The sequence below is a fragment of the Strix aluco genome, chromosome 1, assembly GCF_031877795.1.
Source record: "Strix aluco isolate bStrAlu1 chromosome 1, bStrAlu1.hap1, whole genome shotgun sequence".
NCBI classification, from domain to species: Eukaryota; Metazoa; Chordata; class Aves; order Strigiformes; family Strigidae; genus Strix; species Strix aluco.
This window is the reverse complement of record NC_133931.1, coordinates 269,480-286,810: the sequence shown is the minus strand read 5'-3', so window position 1 is coordinate 286,810 and position 17,331 is coordinate 269,480. Positions and strand designations below refer to the sequence as shown.

Below are 17,331 nucleotides of genomic sequence, written 5' to 3'. Positions count from 1 at the left end.
GGGCCAGCTCCAGACAGTGGCCCAGTGCCGCCGGTACAGCTCAGAGGAGCGTCCTGCTCGGCCGCGGGTAGCGCGGGGGCACCGGTGCAGAGCAACTCGGCGCTGCCTTGCAGGTGCCATCTGGGGTCTGCGCTGCACAGAGCCGGCTGCTGAGAGACGAGAGAGAGGGGATCCGCCTGCCCGGCCCTTTGTACCCCCTTGTACTCCGCTCCTGCCAAGGATGCAGCTTGGGACGAAGCTTTCAGCCGGAAGAGCTGAACCTACAGTGAAGTGCAATTAGTGAAGCTGCAATTATGAAATGCAATGTAACACAGGCTGAAAATAGATGTCAGGCAAGGAAGAGCTTGTGAGAAGGGAGTAAGGAGAACAGAAGCGGGTCCGGTGTCCACCTTCACCCTGCGAACAGAGGGACCTCCTGCCCAGGTGTGTTCCCCAGAGCCAAACCAACCTCGGTGAGTCAGAGGGAAAACGTCGTCGTGTGCTGATCATCCAGTCTGGCGAGCACCCACGCAGGCAGGAATGTGCACCCAAAGCAGGACACCCAGGGAAGGGAGGGCAGGGGCAGGCAGCACCTCCTCCGCACAGGGGCACGAGTCACGCACACCCCCACAGGGCCAGAGCCACACCAGCGCACACTCGCACAGGCCTGCATATGTGCAGCTCCCCCCAGCACCTGCACAGTCTGTCCCTCGCACATGCACACGCTCACATGGAGTCACCCACACGCGGAGTCCCGCAAAGGCACATACAGCCACATGTGCAGGCTGATGGCAGCACCCCCGCAGTCACAGGTGGACTCTGCCGTGGACACGGGTGACGCCCAAGCACAGGCACAGCTACACGAACCACCGCGCACCAGAACACCCCAACCCCACCCGCCCTTGCTCTGCAAGTGGGTGCCAGGCCAGCCTGTTCACCAGAGCAGTGGCCGCGCTCCGGTGGGATGTGGCTCATCCCACACTGACACGAAAACGGACCCAAAGGTGGGACTGAGCCTCAGCCCCGCTCAGCCCAGTGCTGGCCAGAGCCGTGAGCCACTGCCGGCCAGCACAAGCTCTCTGCCAGCCCGCGGCCTGTAGCAGCCAAAATGAGTCAGGGAGTTCTTTTTTCTTTATGCAGACAGGCAGCCTTTACTGATATCCCTTCAGCTATTTTATGTGTTTTCTTACCATGCACACACCAGTTACAGCTTTTCTATTGGCTCTAGTGTCTTGTTCACACGTCTAAGCTAATACACTGATTTGCTACTTTCTTTTGTCCACGTGCACAGAGTGAGTCACTGACATCTTCTTTTTCTGCTTTCTTATCTCCCTTTTTTTCCTCTCAGTTGTTTACATTTCCCTCTCAAGGCAGAGCTGGGTCTCATCAAGGTCAAAGCCACCTGCGGCCCAGTCAAGATCCGAGTCCACAGCAGCCGACCGTGAGGTTCTGGGCAGGCGCTGGCCGCAGCACGGGGCTGGCCCTCCCTGCTCCCCAGGAGCATGAGAGGGTCCCACCCTGGGGCTGCTTCAGCCGGAGGTGCTGACCGCCCGCTGCACGGGCTGCGAAGGACCCAGCACCCACCGCAGCCCCGCTCCGTGCCAGGCATGGCCACGGCGAGGGACAGCTCGGCCTCTGTCCCGGCTGGGGAGCAGGGGCAGCGGCAGGAGGGGGGCTGCGGCTCCCTGCCCCACCCAAGGGACTCAGCCGGAGCAAAGGCAGATGATGGAACAAGCCCAGATCCGTGGAGACCCCCATGGCAGCCGGACCGTGGGCAGGGTAGCCCTCGAGCAGTCGTGCTGGGCACCCGTCGGAAGAAGGTGGTGGCGGGGAGTCCAGAAGCCTCACCGTGCCTTCGCACCCCCCAGAGCCACCCCTCGCCCAAGCTCCAGCGGGAGACGTGCCCCCCACCTCGCAGCCCCAGCCCCTGCCACCCCCCCTGGGGTCCCGGGGCTGCCGTGACACAGTGCTGCGGCGGTTAGGTGTCTGTGTTCCAGCTCTGCTCCTGTCTTCCAGCACAGGGCAGGGCCACCGTGTCATCCCCAGGGGCGGGGAAGGGAAGGATTTAAATTGGGCGCTTGCCTGGCTGCGCACCCTGGCTGAGAGGCAGCGGGAGGAGGAGGAGGAGGAGGACCAGAGCCTGCCAGGGAGCCAGCCGCTCTGGATACGTGTCCAGCAGGTAGGACGGAGCCATCTGAGGGGGCACGGCACCCTCCGCGCAGATACCAGGGGCCTGCAAGGAATGGGGGACCATGCCCCTGCCCAAAACCTGGCGATGGGAGGGCAGCTGCTGCGGCCCAGGGTTCTGGTGAGCTGCAGGTCTCCGGGCAGGATGCGGTCCTCGCCGAGAAGGGACAAAGTGACCGAGCGGCACCAGGGCTGGATGGAGCTGCTGCTCCTTGCGATGCGCTTTGTGCCCTCAACGCTTCAGCTGGGCAGATGGGGACACTGGGGTACAGGAGGGAAGCAACCGGAGCTACGGGACCTGCCGGAGCCTGCGGCACCCGAGGCAGGAGGCTGCCGACTCGCGCCATGGGTCTGGGCTGGGAGCCCGACGGCAGGAGCCTGTGAGGCGAGTGCCAGGCTGGGGGGGCTGACGTGATTCCACCCCCCGGGGCGCAGGCAGGGCTTGGGACCATGGCACTGCCAGGCCACCCCTGCTCACTCCGGCTGGAAAACCGCTTCCACTGGGACCTTTTGGGCTGGGCTGCTGCAACAGCTTGAAAGGACAGCCAGCTCCTGCCCTGGGAGCGGCGTGTGCAGCCAAGCCCCGGCATCAGGAGGTCTGATTAGAGACCAGCTAATGATAGCTTGCAGTTGGGCAACGTCTTTCCAGTATAGGGTGTTTACACGACATCCATGTCCTACATAAGTGTCGCCTGCTGCAGGGTGTGACACAGCACTCTGTCCGGAGCGAGTGCCATCCGAGGCAGCACAACCAGCCCGTCACCTCCCGGGAGGGTTCAACTGCATCAGTGGAGTCAGGCAGGGGAGGGCAGAGAAGCTGCTCTCCAGGCTGACCAGAGCCACTGGCTGCAGGAGAGCCTGAAGCCATGGGCAGGGTCCCCAAAGAGGCAGGAGCTGGCCTGTAACTGCTGGGGCAAACCTCTCCCCCATCGTGATCCATCTCCAGCAGCATCAGTCCAATATTTAGATGGATCAAAAGCAATGACTCAGAGACTTTTAGACCAGTTAGGTAAACAGTCGGAGAATTACGCTGTGACCCTGATAATGAGTTAAACATATCATTACTGTCAGTCACTGTAGTTTATGGGAGATGGGTGTTCCCAAGGAAAGGTTTGGGTTTCGTTTTTGCTGTTTTTACAAGACTGTGGCCTCACCGCCACGCGATGTTGTAGATGCTGAAGGTTTACAGGGCTTTCAGAAGAGACCAGGTGACAGCAGGTGAGACATCCCTCAGGGATTGCTACAGACCCCAAATCCATTCAGCTCATGAAATCCATTGAGCTGAAAATAGTCACTGGTTGATAGAGAAACTGGGGAAATATTACACACGCTGCCCCATCTTCATCCTCCCCCTGTTGTCCACTTATGGCTCGAGATGGAAACAAGACTCTGGCCTACACAGACCTGGCCTGATGTCTTCTCGAGAGCATGGCTGCCTCCTCCGAAACACCTCAGGCAGCGCAGCTGGCACCTGGGTTATGGGTGCTGCACTTTTATGGGTGAGGGGGCGCGGGTGCCTGCTGCACTGACCGCGACCGCTCACACTAATCGCAGAGGACGTGCCTGAGTGGCAGAGACCACTGCAAGCAGCCACTTACAGCAGGGCCCTGAGGTACCTGCTCTTAGTCCCACACTACTGTCTAATCTTTATTTTTATTTATATATATTTTATCTACCATTTTACCTACATAACAATTAGCTAATGACAAAGACTGACCTTTCATGACCTCCCGCAGAATAGGGGCTAGAAGCTCCCAGTGAAAACACTTGCCCTGCAAGGTGTGATTAAATCACAGGCCTTGCTGCCCCAGGGTGCTGTAGGGGCTGACGCCAGGCCTGGACTCGCAGACGTGACCACACAGGCCTGTGGATGACAGCCCATGGTGGCTGCAGACCAGGGTAAGCCCGGCCCAGGAGGTCCAGAGGCCACGTGCCAGCGGACTTGGCCAGAGCATCTCTCTCCACCATCCTGTTGCTAGAGCAGTTTCTCTGAACATCTGGAGAGAGCACCTTGGCCCTGCTGCAGAGAGAGCACATGGTCAGACAGCCCCTCCCATTGACGCTGCCCTTGTCCCCAGCCACTGGAACTGGTTAGGATGGTCCCGGGATGGTGTCTGGCACCAGCCAACCAGCCTCCCACAGACAATACCCATGCGCAGTGCGGAGGTCAGCAGGGGCCAGGAGCGGTGCCATCACGCCCGCAGCAGCAGACCCTGGCTTTGGAGGACAGGAGAGTGCAATGGGATGGGGGCTGGGGGCTCTGCCAACCCAGGGGCCTTAGAACAAGCAGAAACTCAGGGACATCTCAACTGCAGCAGAGGCCCAGCCCGAGAGAAGGTCTCTGCCAGCCCGGGCCCACTGCTGCAGGTGGATCTTACCAGCCACTCACCCGCCGCTAAGACCGTTCCCACGGCCTGCGCCGTGCCGGAGTGATGTGGGATCACACAGCAAGAAGAAAGATCCCCACGGGCAGCCGCGGGCCAGGCTGCGCCTGCCACCCCGCTCGGTGCTGGTGGTGTCCCACCACGCTCCCAGTGGAGCCATGGCTAGTGCGAAGCCAGGCAGCATGATGGTCTACGTGGTCGAGAACTGAAGATGAGTTGCAGCACTAGCCAGCACGTCTCTGCAGCTGGACAGTGGCTGGTGGTACGACCTGTGCTTGTCCAGTGGCCACCAGCTAGATCTGCCAGCCCCAGGGCAGCTCGGGAGCCAGAGCTGAGGGAGGGGGGGTGAGCAGTGGCCATGCTCCCTGCTGGCACCCCGGGGCATCAGCCCAAAAGCGAGCAGAAGAGGAAGGTCGTAGAGGCCGCAGGTTTGAGGTGGTGTCAGGCTCTGGGGGAGCAGAGGGGGCCCAGAGCTGGGCCATCCATGCTGCTGGTACGATGGTTCTTTGTGGGGCACACGTCTCTGAGCCTGCCACTCTGTGATGTGGCCCTTAAGCCCCTGCTGCCCCCGGGTCAGCTTCGCTTCCCATGTCCGCTCCCATCACAGCACTCACTACCTGCCTTCCTGCCCTGAGTGCAGGAGCTCTTTGGCACAGGCACCAGCCTTCTGGTGACGCCAGGGCTGCATCCCTGCGCCAGGGCTACCTGCTGCACTGAGCCCAGCACTGCAGAGCGCCTGAACATACCGGTCAAGCTGCCCCTGCTGCTTCCAGAGAGCTCCCAGCCGCCCTTCGAGAGGGAGCTGGACAAGGGGCACTCTTGGCCCTGAGGCTGCTGCTGAGAGAGGAGGTCACAGCAAAGCCCCAGACCCCACACCCTGCTCCTCTCTGGGCTTCTGCTACCACATCCAAGGGGATGACTTCCTTTACACACACCATGAAAACTGCCCAAGAACCTATGTCTTAACAAGTTGTTTCTTTCTCTCCCCTCAGACAAAGACGGTGCCCCACGGTAGCAGAATTGTTCCCCAGAGACGATGCAGAAGATGAGTGGACCCCCTCAGAACAACAAGTCAAGCGACACGGGAAGTAACCAGATTGCAGATGGACACAAAGTGATGGGTGGGGGTGGGAGTAACTTCATAGCTGGAGTCTTCATCCAGACCGTGAACAAGAAGGTGAGTATCTATGATGCCATGATGAGGGGGCTCCTGACACCAGGTACAGCCCTGGTGCTGCTGGAGGCACAGGCTGCTTCAGGGCTCCTCACCGACCCCGTGAGGAACAAGAAACTCTCGGTGAAAGAGGCACTGACTGCAGGAGTCATAGGCAGAGATTTTTACGAGAAGCTGTTGTCGGCAGAAGGAGCTGTGACGGGGTACACAGAGCCGTACACAGGACACAAGATCTCCCTCTTCCAGGCCATGAATAAAGAGTTCATCGTCCGGGAGCACGCCATCCGCCTGCTCGAGGCCCAGATCGCCACTGGTGGCATCATCGACCCCGTGCACAGCCACCGCCTGCCCGTGGAGGTGGCCTACCAGTGCGGCTACTTTGACCAGGAGATGTGCCAGTTTCTTTCTAACCCCAAGAATCAAACAAGAAGTTGCTTTGACCCCAACACGCACGAGAACCTCACTTACACACAGCTCCTGCGCCGCTGCGTGCCCGACCCGGACACGGGGCTGCTCCTGCTCCACGTGATGGACAAGGGCTCCGTGCTCTACCAGCTGAACAAGGACACCCGCAAAGCCCTGCAGGCCGCCCGCACCACGCTCAGCGTGGGGCTCTTCCAGGGCCAGAGCGTCACCGTCTGGGAGCTCCTCTTCTCCCGCTACATCCCTGATCACCAGAGAGAGGAGCTGCTGAGGAAGTACAAGATGGGGACCGTCACCATCTCAGAGATGATCACCCTCCTCACCACCATCATCACCAGGGCAGAAATGGAAAACGGTGATCTGAGCTCATCCACGGTTATACCCAACAACCAGGTGGGAGCATCACAACCAGCCCAGGATACGCATTCCCAGGAGCAACAGTTGAGAAAGTCCTTAAAGTCTGCAACCATCTATGTCACTGCTGGTGAGCTCCAGGGTCAAAATATTTCCTTGTTGGATCTGCTCTTTTCCAAATACATCCCTCAAAGGAAGCGGCAGGAGCTGCTGGAGCTCTATCGAGCAGGAATATTGACCACAGAACAGGTGGCTGCTGTGGTCGCCACCATCATAAACAGAACAGAAGCTGCAAATGCCAGAAGTTCACACAAGGCAACGGCAAGGGCAGAGGAAAATGGAGATGATTTTTCAACACAAGATGCACAACTAGATAACATCTTGAAGGCTACCACCATTGATGTGCCAGCCGGCGAGCTCCAGGGGAGGCAGGTGACTGTGTGGGACCTGCTCTTCTCCGACTACATCCCTGAGGAGAAAAGGCAGGAGCTCCTGGAGCTGTACCATGAACAGGTATTAACTCTGGAGCAGATGATAACTGTTGTCACTGCTGTCATTAAGAAAAAAGAATCTACAAGCAGGAAATTGCTAATTGCAGTCAAGACTTCTGACAAGGACACTGTGTCAGCAGCAGCAGAGAAGGATGACGACTCCACCAAAGAAGAACCATGGGAAACAGCCTTGAAAACCACAGTCGTCGACATGGAGGTCGGGGAGTTTCAGGGCCACAAGGTCTCTGTGTGGGACCTGCTCCACTCCAAGTACATCCCTGAGGAGAACAGGAAGGAGCTGCTGGAGCTGTACCAGGCAGGAGAGTTAACCCTTGAGCAGGTGAAAACTGTTGTCAGCACTATTGTGACCAAGGCAGAAGCAGCAAGGGCAGAGGAACTGGCCAATACGAATCATCCAGGAGCAGCGTCGACAGTCACAGAAGGTGAGCACACCCACCTGCAGGAGGACAGGGCCTGGGAAGAGACTCTGAAGTCCACCACTGTCGAGATGGCTGTGGATGGGTTCCAGGGGAGGCAGATCTCTGTGTGGGACCTGCTCTTCTCTGACTACATCCCTGAGGAGAAAAGGCAGGAGCTCCTGGAGCTGTACTGCACGGGAACATTGGCCTTGGAGAGGTTAATCCTAGTTATCACTGCTCTCATTGAGAAAAAAGAATCTACAAGCAGGAAATTGCTAATTGCAGTCAAGACTTCTGACAAGGACACTGTGTCAGCAGCAGCAGAGAAGGATGACGACTCCACCAAAGAAGAACCATGGGAAACAGCCTTGAAAACCACAGTCGTCGACATGGAGGTTGGGGAGTTTCAGGGCCACAAGGTCTCTGTGTGGGACCTGCTCCACTCCAAGTACATCCCTGAGGAGAACAGGAAGGAGCTGCTGGAGCTGTACCAGGCAGGAGAGTTAACCCTTGAGCAGGTGAAAACTGTTGTCAGCACTATTGTGACCAAGGCAGAAGCAGAAAGGGCAGAGGAACTGGCTAATACGAGTCATCCAGGAGCAGCGTCAACAGTCACAGAAGGTGAGCACACCCACCTGCAGGAGGACAGGGCCTGGGAAGAGACTCTGAAGTCCACCACCATCGAGATGGCTGTGGATGGGTTCCAGGGGAGGCAGATCTCTGTGTGGGACCTGCTCTTCTCTGACTACATCCCTGAGGAGAAAAGGCAGGAGCTCCTGGAGCTGTACCGTGAACGGGTATTAACTCTGGAGCAGATGATAACTGTTGTCGCCGCTGTCATTGAGAAAAAAGAATCTACAAGCAGGAAATTGCTAATTGCAGTCAAGACTTCTGACAAGGACACTGTGTCAGCAGCAGCAGAGAAGGATGATGACTCCACCAAAGAAGAACCATGGGAAACAGCCTTGAAAACCACAGTCGTCGACATGGAGGTCGGGGAGTTTCAGGGCCACAAGGTCTCTGTGTGGGACCTGCTCCACTCCAAGTACATCCCTGAGGAGAACAGAAAGGAGCTGCTGGAGCTGTACCAGGCAGGAGAGTTAACCCTTGAGCAGGTGAAAACTGTTGTCAGCACTATTGTGACCAAGGCAGAAGCAGCAAGGGCAGAGGAACTGGCCAATACGAATCATCCAGGAGCAGCGTTGACAGTCGCAGACGGTGAGCACACCCACCTGCAGGAGGACAGGGCCTGGGAAGAGACTCTGAAGTCCACCACTGTCGAGATGGCTGTGGATGGGTTCCAGGGGAGGCAGATCTCTGTGTGGGACCTGCTCTTCTCTGACTACATCCCTGAGGAGAAGAGGCAGGAGCTCCTGGAGCTGTACCATGCAGGGACACTCACCATTCAGGAACTCGTCACCATCGCCAGCAGCGCTGTGACAAACAGCAAAGAAGGGCATCTTGCAATGCTCCCCCAGCAGACGGTGGATCTCCTCCAGTCTGAGGGCTCCTACATTACTTTTGGCCAGTTCCAGGAGAAGAGAGTGTCAGTGTGGGAGCTCCTCTCCACGAAGCAAGTCTCCGAGTACAAACGAGAGGCACATCTCGACACTTACGGCACGGGAGGGCTGACGGTGAACAAGATCACCATCACCACCACCGTCATCACGGGCCCACAGCATAAGAAGAGGCACCACCAGGACCACTAGCAGAGAGCTGCCTCCTGGGGCACTCGCCAGAGTTTGCTCTCCACATAACTCCATTATGTGCAGGAAAGAGTGGGGACAAACCTGTGTGTGGAAGCGGGTGGACGCCTGGTTAAACTCCTTGCTGTCTCAACTATACTTGGCTGAGATTTCTTTTGCCCGGCAGAGCTTTCCTGGAGGGGTTCTGGGGCGGGGCCAGAAGGGTTGTAACTGCGGCTTTCTGCCACGCACACGCAGGCACTGGCAAAGAAGGGGGAAACGTGGAGCCAGCACCCCAGTCCAATGGGCTGGAGACTGCGGTGACCGGGAGCGGGCAGAACCCTGGTGCAGGAGCTGTGGGCAGCACAACCGGCAGCCCTAGAAGAGCCGCAAAGGGTTGGGCACCCTCAGTGCCCATCACAGGGGGAGACGTGCCCACGGGAGCACCCCCACGCTGCTCAGTGCAGGGGGGGCCAAGCACGGCTCCCCAACCCGCAGCCCCGTGTGCTCGCACAGAGCCACGGGCACAGAGGTGAGCGGCACGGAGCTGTGCACGTGTGTGCACGTGGGTACCACAGAGCCACGAGCCGCAGTTCTGCACACACATGTGCACACAGGTACCGCAGAGCCACGAGCCGCAGTCACGCACACGCGTGTGCACACAGGTGCCACAGAGCCACCACCCGCAGTCATGCACACGCGTGTGCACAGAGCCAAGACATGACCTGGGGAGGTCTGTGCTGGCAGGGGGGACACAGGGCACAGTCCACCGTGTGCGTGTGTCCCTGGCTGTGTGTGTGCACCGCTGTATGTCTGTCTGTGTCCGCGTGTGTGTGTCCGTGTGTGTGTGTGACACAGCTGCTGCCCCCTGCCGGCACCGTGGTCTTCCGGGCCCTGAGCCGGGCCTTAAGACTGGCCGGGCCCTGAGCCGGGTCCTAGGCCTGGCCAACCCCTCAGCCAAGCCCTGATCCAGGCCCTGAGCTGGGCCCTGAGCTGGGCCAAGCCCTCAGTTAAGCCCTGAGCTGGGCCCTGAGCCAGGCCCTCAGCCTGGCTGAGCCCTCAGCCAAGCCCTAGGCCAGGCGCTGGGCTGGGCCCTGAGCCAAACTGAGCCCTCGGCCAAGTCCTGAGCTGGGTCCTAAGCCTGGCCAACCCCTCAGCCAAGCCCTGAGCCAGGCCCTGAGCTGGGCCCTGAGCCGGGCCCTAAACTGGGCCCTGAGCCAGGCCCTCAGCTGGGGCCAAGTGTTCAGCCCATCCCTCAGCCCGGCCGAGTCCTCAGCCAAGCCCTGAGCTGGGCCCTGAGCTGGGCCCTGAGCCAGGCCCTGAGCCTGGCCCTGAGCCGGGCCAATCCCTCAGCCAAGCCCTGAGCCAGGCCCTCAGCCAGGGCCGAGCCCTCCTCCCATCCCTCAGCCAGGCCAAGCCCTCAGCTGGGGCTTCGGCCGCGCCTGGGTCTCAGCCGGGACCCTCAGGCCGCGGACTAGTGGCCGCCCCGCTCTCCTGGGTAAAGCTGCCCTTCTCCCTTCAGCCCACCCACTGCAGCCCCAGGCACCCCAAGGCCCATCAGGGTGCCACAGACAGACCCCCACTACAGCACGGGGCGCCCAGAGCCCAGGGGCACAGCTCCAGCCCAGGGCACCCAGACCTGGCCTTGCTCTGCCGTCCCGCAGGGTCTCCTCAAGCCACGCGGCAGGTCCCCACAGTCCCCTGTGGAGGAGCCGCTGCCCATGGGCTTGGTGCTGGGCACGGCACGGCCTCCCTGCTGAGCACCCCGGTGCCAGGGCCCGCCAGGGCTCCCCAGACTGCCATGGCACTGGGGCCAAGGGGCTCCACGGAGCTCCCTGGGGCTCCCCAGCCCTGCCAGCCCTTGCTGGAGACAGTCCCGCTCTGCTCTGGAGCTCACACACCACCCCTGGGGCCATGCAAGAGCACCCACAGAGCCCCAGGCTGTCCCGGGTGCTGGCAGAATGGCCGCATCCCAGCCACCCTCTCCTCACACGCTGGGCAGACGTGTGAGCCCCAGTGCCGCAGGGAGACCGCAGCCCCGGGGCACAGCCCGCGGCAGGAGCGCCCGTCCCTGCTGGGGACGCACTGGAAGGCGCTGGCGGAGGCTCCCGTGAGACGCTTCAGTCCCAGAGCTACTCCATCAGTGGAGGCTTGCTAACAAAAAGACTCACACAGGGCTCATCTGGGCACGCAGCAGCACAGGGACTTCCCAGACTCACCCACTCTGCTCCACAGAGGAAATGGAATTGCTAGAAATTACTAGGAAGGGAGCAGAGAACAGGATAGCACCTCCTGAGGTGTTCATTGTCCCATCTCATTGTCCCGTCTCATTGTGAGGACTCGGAGAAGTGTAAGAATGATGAAACACGGGGCAGGACTGAGCAGACTTCACAGATGGAGAGATGACCAAGGTGGATGTCACAGCAGTTGCAGCGGGAAGATGTTCACCATCTTTTCCCACTCAGGAACTGAGGGTTATTGCAGAATCCAGCACGAGGCCAGGTCAGGCTGGAGGCAGGAATTCTGCATTCTCTGGGTAGCTGAGTCCCTGCTGCAGGACGTTCTGGGTGCTAAAAGTGTCTATGGATTCAAACAGCATTTGGAGAAAGCCATGGGGGAAAATCCATCAGGGGCTTCTGAATAACAAGAGATGGTTGTTTCAGTAGCTCCCAGAGACACAAACCCCCGGGGCCTGCAAGGACACACCTGAGCAGTGCTGGTAGGCTCTTGCCCTGTTCTCACGCTGCTTCCTACACACTTGCTGTCGGCTGGTGCCAGGTTACAGACCTGGACAGGCTGTGCAGATCCAACCCCCTCTGCGTTTGTGCTCCTTGCAGGGAACTGGCAGCAGCTCGTGCCACCGGCCCTAGGGTGGACCGAGGGGCCTGGCCTGCGCAGGCGGGCAGTGGCCGGTGGGCGGGAGGGCTCCAGCAGCCGGGGTGGCGAGTCTGCTGAAAGGAGTCGGTGCCAGCTCCAGCCTGCCTGGGGATCCGAGGCTGGGAGGGTTCCAGATGGCTCCCCAGGACTCAGATTGCACTCCCACAGGAAGTGCTGAATTTCCAAAAAAGAAGCTGAAAGAAAACAGGACATTGTGTAAGGGAAAAGCTGCATACATTTGCATAGTTAAAAGCTGGTTGCATAACTGAATGCATCTGAATAGTATCTGAATACTCTTTGGAGGCATGGGGGCAATAGGGGAAAAGAAAGGGTCAGGCAGTCTGAGCGCCTGCTGCCCAGTGCCTGTGGGAACATCGCACCACAGCGGATGCACGGGGTAACTTCTCAGTTTCGTGGGAGCAGACGGGTTGAGACCAAAAGCGCCGGGACCTGACCTGATGGAAAAGGAACGGGAAGCCAGCAAACCCATCACTGTGCCCACAGGCCGGGCGAAGCCACCGCTGTCAGTGGGGGAGCAGGTGGAGTGCCCGCAGCACGGTGGCTTTCCCCGCTGAGTGACGGTGTTCCCCACCCGCGGGGGCCACAGAGCTCGGTGACAGTGCCTCGAGTGTGGGACACGGAGCCAGCCAGGCCCGTTACCCCAGCTGGAGCACATCAACCCACCCGCACAAAGCAAACGGGGTCGGCAGGGCGCTCCTGGGTCGGCATGCCTGCTCCCTGCTAGGAAAATCTTTCTGCAACATGGGCAGGCTCCCTACACCGCTGCTCTGGGAGCTCGTTCCAGTCTGCTAGAAACGTCCTCCTAGTTTTCAGCCAGCTCAGACCACGTTCCCCTTATGCAAAACCCATCCATCAGTTTAAGCAGATCTCCTGCTCCGGTGTTTTTCACTGATAAAGCTACGCTGGGCAGTCTTATCTCCCCTCAACGTCTGTTTCGACAAGCTGGGCTGCTCTCCTCTCCTCTCTGCATTCCCTCAGTCATCTCAGCCGCTCTCCTCTGCACCTTTTCTACAATCAGTTCATGGTTTTTAGCATGGCTGGTGCATGGTCTGTAAATAACACTCTGCAGAACGACACTGGCACTCTCTGCCCCTTCTGGAAACACATCCCAGCAGGGTTAAGAATGCGCCACGTCCTCGTGGCTGCACTACATGGCAGCCTACATTCATCCTGAGACTGCTGGACACATGCACACCTTTTCTTCTTTAATCATTTCCAAATCAGGGGCCTAATTTATGGCATAAATGTTTGTTCAGTGACTGCAGGGCATGACTTTGCATTTTGTGCCATTCCATTTCCTCCCATGACTATTAGTGCAGACTTCAATGTCACCCGTTGTCCCTGAATGCTGTTCCAGCCCTCGCTCTACCATTTCACTACCTCACCCATTAGCTAAGCTCACTGACCTGCACCTGATACTGTATGACAAAAAGTCTTTGATAAAAATATTAATTTGGCTCCTAGAGCCCATATTCTCACTTATAATTCCCCTTTCAGCACAATCCAATCTCCTAGTGGCAGATAGAACACAGGCTGTGTCTACATCTACGCGGCAGCAAGACTGCTGCAGGACACGGTATTTTTTTGGCCTCACTGTTGTGAGCTGCTTTTGCGTGCAATCGTCTTGGTTTCGTCTTAACAGCACAAAGACGGGGTTTTAGCCACAGAGCTCCAGGATGTCTCCACTAACTTTTCTCCCAGGCCCTAAAGATGACAGCTAACGTCATCTTTATGCTCAGCCGAAAGTCTGTTAGTTTCTCCTAATGAAAGTCTTTACCTCAAAGATAAAAAAGAACAGATATTATTATGAGGAAAGCCTTGCTTGATTTTCCTCTTAACTGGTTCTACTTCTTCTCCTTAATAAAAGGTCAAAAAAGTGTTTCAAGGCTGTTGGAACAGGGAACTCCCCAGCTATGATGCGATAGCCCCAGCTACATGTAACTCCTCACTGCTGTAACAGCAAAGAAAAGGTGATTTCCCTCAAAGCCCTCCAGGCTGGAGCCCCCTGGGCAGCACGGGGAGTGGTTTGGAGTGGTGGCAGGGCCCCAGCAGCTGCAGCATTTCTCTGCGGTCCCCCTGCACACCTCGCTGCCCCGCAGCCACAGAATCTGCCCGTCCCTGCTCCCTGCACCCAACAGCACCCCAGAGCTGGAGCAGGGGCCAGGCCTGGAGCCCCCCCAGCCCGCCCAGGGACAAGGGGCTCCTGTGGGAGGGTCCGGGGGGGCCATGCGTCCTGGGGAGCAGCAGGGAGGCGAAGCGGGAGGGGACCTAAAGGAACCAGCTGAGATTTACAGACAGAAACCACGGCCTGAGAGCAGGAAAGAGGCGAGCAGTCAGGAAACTCTGATGGAGTCGCCTGGCAGGGCTGCGGAGCAGCACCGAGCCCTCTCAGCTGCCTGCGGGAGCCTGCCAAGAAAGGGAGAGCAGGCAGCGAGGTCTGACACAAACCAGGCGCCCTTTGTGCATGACCAGCGACAAGCAACGGGTGAAATAAAACCAGCCTTCTGTGGTGGGAGTAACTGTCAGAGCAGACGCCCGCCCGCTCTGACAGCCGGCTCCTGCAGGGCAATGACTGACCGAGCTCCTGGGGCTTTGGCCCCCACCTCCCTCTGCCACCCCTGCCCTTGGCCCTGCTCCCCTCCACCCCCCGCTGCCCCACAGGGACACCTTCCTCCCTGCCCACAATGCCCCCCCGCCTCTGGCCACTGGGACGATCCCATCCTGCAGCCCACGGCTGTGCTCTCATGTCTGCAGGTGGTCACACAGCCCCTGCCTTGCCCCGCCGATGCAGAGCCTTCCCGAGCAGACCCGAGCCATCCCACTCTCAGCACTGAGCCGTGGCCAGTTACAGCCAACGCCGCCCCAGCACACAGCCCCGCACTGCGCCCTGCTCCCGCGGGCTGCCTGGCCGCTGTCGGGGCAGCGTTACGCACGCCGGGTCGCTTTGCACTCAGGGAAGAGCTGGAGACGTGTTGCCTGCACTGCGTGGGTGCTGCCGGCGGGACACAGGCAGAGCTCAAAGGTTATAAAAGTCCAAGCTCTCTGGCCTGACCTTTGCCCCAAGATGTTGTCAGAAGTAGGTGCCGTCCCAGGGGTGACAGCGGAGATGCTTTCAGCAGTAATAGCTGTAAGAAGTATTTTCAGGAAACTGCTCTGCGTTATGCCCAGGAGAGCTCTGGTCCTGCAGCGCCGAACGCACGCTGGCCCGGGCGCCCTCCTGTGAATTCACACTCTGAATTCCACGCTGACACCCGCGGGTTACGGCCGGGTTACGGGCTTGTGTAGGTCGCGTGTTTGTGAAGGACCTGTGCGGGGAGCTGCGGAACAGCGGAGGTCAGAGCCTGGTGTATTAACTCGGTAAACACAAACAGATTCCTAGGAAGCTATGTGCCGGCCACATGTTTGCCCTGCAGAAACCACTAACAAATGCGCTGCAAGAAGACAAAGCAGCAGGGAAGATGTTTGTCAGCCTCACAGAGTCAGCCTGGCACCTAGTCTGAACCTTAAACCGTAACAAAGTGCAAGTTGTGCAAAAACATGTGACGTCATTACATCCCAGCTCTCTCCATCAAATGCGGATAAAAATAGACGGCAAGCCAAGAGGGGCCTCCTAGCAGGGAGGGGAGGAAGGGAGACGGGGAGGTTCAGCCCAGACCTCGGTACCGTAAACACCAGTGCCCGGGCAGGACGACGTGGGTGCCCAGCTCCTGCGCGGGGGGACAGTCCCAGCTGTGCAGCGTCACCTGGGCTTTCCTGCAAAACCTGCAGAGCATTCTGGAAAGAAATAAAAGCCAACTAACCCTGAAAGGGGTTCAGAAATCCCCTCAGACTTCAGCAGTTTAAAGTCAGAGCACATTCAGAATGACACCGACCTGGGATCCACATTAAATAAAGCAAGGAGCTCCTGCCGAGCTGCACGTCTCTGCCAGACAAACCCCTCAGGACTGCCAGGCTGTAAAGCAGCTTTCAGAGCCTCTGAGCTCTTCCAGTCACACCGTGGCTGGGAGCACGGCAGCGCAGTTCAAGCCACCGTCCTGGAGGTAGCAGTGCCCGGGTCACCTGGTGAGACTGGATGGGAGCAGAAAGGAGCCGCAGCTCCGCAGGTCCCAGGGCCCCGTTGTCCAGGGGCTGCTGAGCAGAGCTGCTCCGCTTGCCCTTCCGGGCGGTGGGGAAGGAGAACTCACCCCGAGCAGCAAATCCGTTGTGCAGGAATCCTGAATGGAAACCAAAGCCCGTACCTTTAGACCCGTTAATCTCCCTGTCTGAGATCCCCAACCTCCGCAGCCGAGAGCCCCAGCCGAAATGGAGACACTCCATTGCACCCCTCGTCAGGACAGCCGAAGAGGAGTTGGAGGAAAGAGGGGTTCAAGGCAGCAGCAGGTGAGCTTGCTGTCCCGCCAGCAGCACTCCCGCCATGGCTCTGCGCTGCAGGACGCATGTGGACCTTCCCCAGGGTCCCTTCCCCGGGGTCCCTTCCCCAGGGTCCCTTCCCCTGTTCCCGGGCACAGGCAGGCTGGCAGATGTGGCAGCTGGTCGCGGTGGATCTCCCCAGCATGGCTGGGGAGGGGTCCTGGGCAGGGGTCAGTGCGATGCAGGGTGTCTGCACCACCCTGCCCACCAGTGAGTGTGGGACTTCACAGCTGAATGGCCAACAACGTGAACCTGGAGCAGAGCCCAGGGCAGACAGTTGTGCCGGGGGGTCACAGACAGCTGTGTCGGGGGGTCACATTCAGTACAAGAGCGTGGGGGCCACCAGCACGGACCAGGTTTCTCCTGCTTGCTGGTTATGTGACAGTCAGGACAGCCAGCACATGAAAGACCGTATGACTTCTGCCTGAAAATGAACAGGCAAGACAAATATGCTCCACTATGTGTTATCCAGTAAAGAAAAAGGAAGTCATAGAAGGAAGATAAAGAAGTTTACTCCAATAGGACAAGAGGAAACAACCTGAAGTTGTGCCAGGGGAGGTTTAGATTGGCTATTAGGAGAAATTTTTTCACCAAAAGGGTTGTCAAGCGCTGGAACAAGCTGCCCAGGGAAGTGGTTGAGTCACCATCCCTGGAGGAATGTAAAAGACTGGAGGTGGCGCCTGGGGACGCGGGTTAGTGGTGGCCTTGGCCGTGTTGGGTTAACGGTTGGACTTGATGATCTTAAAGGTCTTTTCCAGCATCAATGGTTCTGTGATCCCGTGGGATGAGGCACTGAGGATGAGGGGGTGAGGGAAGAGGCAGTGGGATGTAGGGGCATTGTCCGGGTGGGGATGAGGGGGCAGTGCTGATACAGAGGGCTATCGCTGCTGGGAGAACACCCCCTGACCCGGCATCACCTCTCATTGC

General features: G+C 58.8%; 1 protein-coding gene across 1 annotated transcript; it reads left to right on the top strand.

Moving 5' to 3' along the window:
- Positions 1–1,138: 1,138 nt before the first annotated feature.
- Positions 1,139–10,331, top strand: LOC141923038 (epiplakin-like). The gene has a single exon (XM_074823396.1). It carries the CDS (start codon positions 5,587–5,589, stop codon positions 9,118–9,120), a length of 3,534 nt encoding a protein of 1,177 aa, XP_074679497.1. The 5' UTR covers positions 1,139–5,586; the 3' UTR covers positions 9,121–10,331.
- The last annotated feature ends 7,000 nt before the right edge of the window (positions 10,332–17,331 follow it).

What these genes read in the sequence shown, in the direction of transcription:
- LOC141923038 (XM_074823396.1), top strand. Translation starts at nt 5,587, where the DNA reads ATGCAGAAGATGAGTGGACCCCCTCAGAACAACAAGTCAAGCGACACG.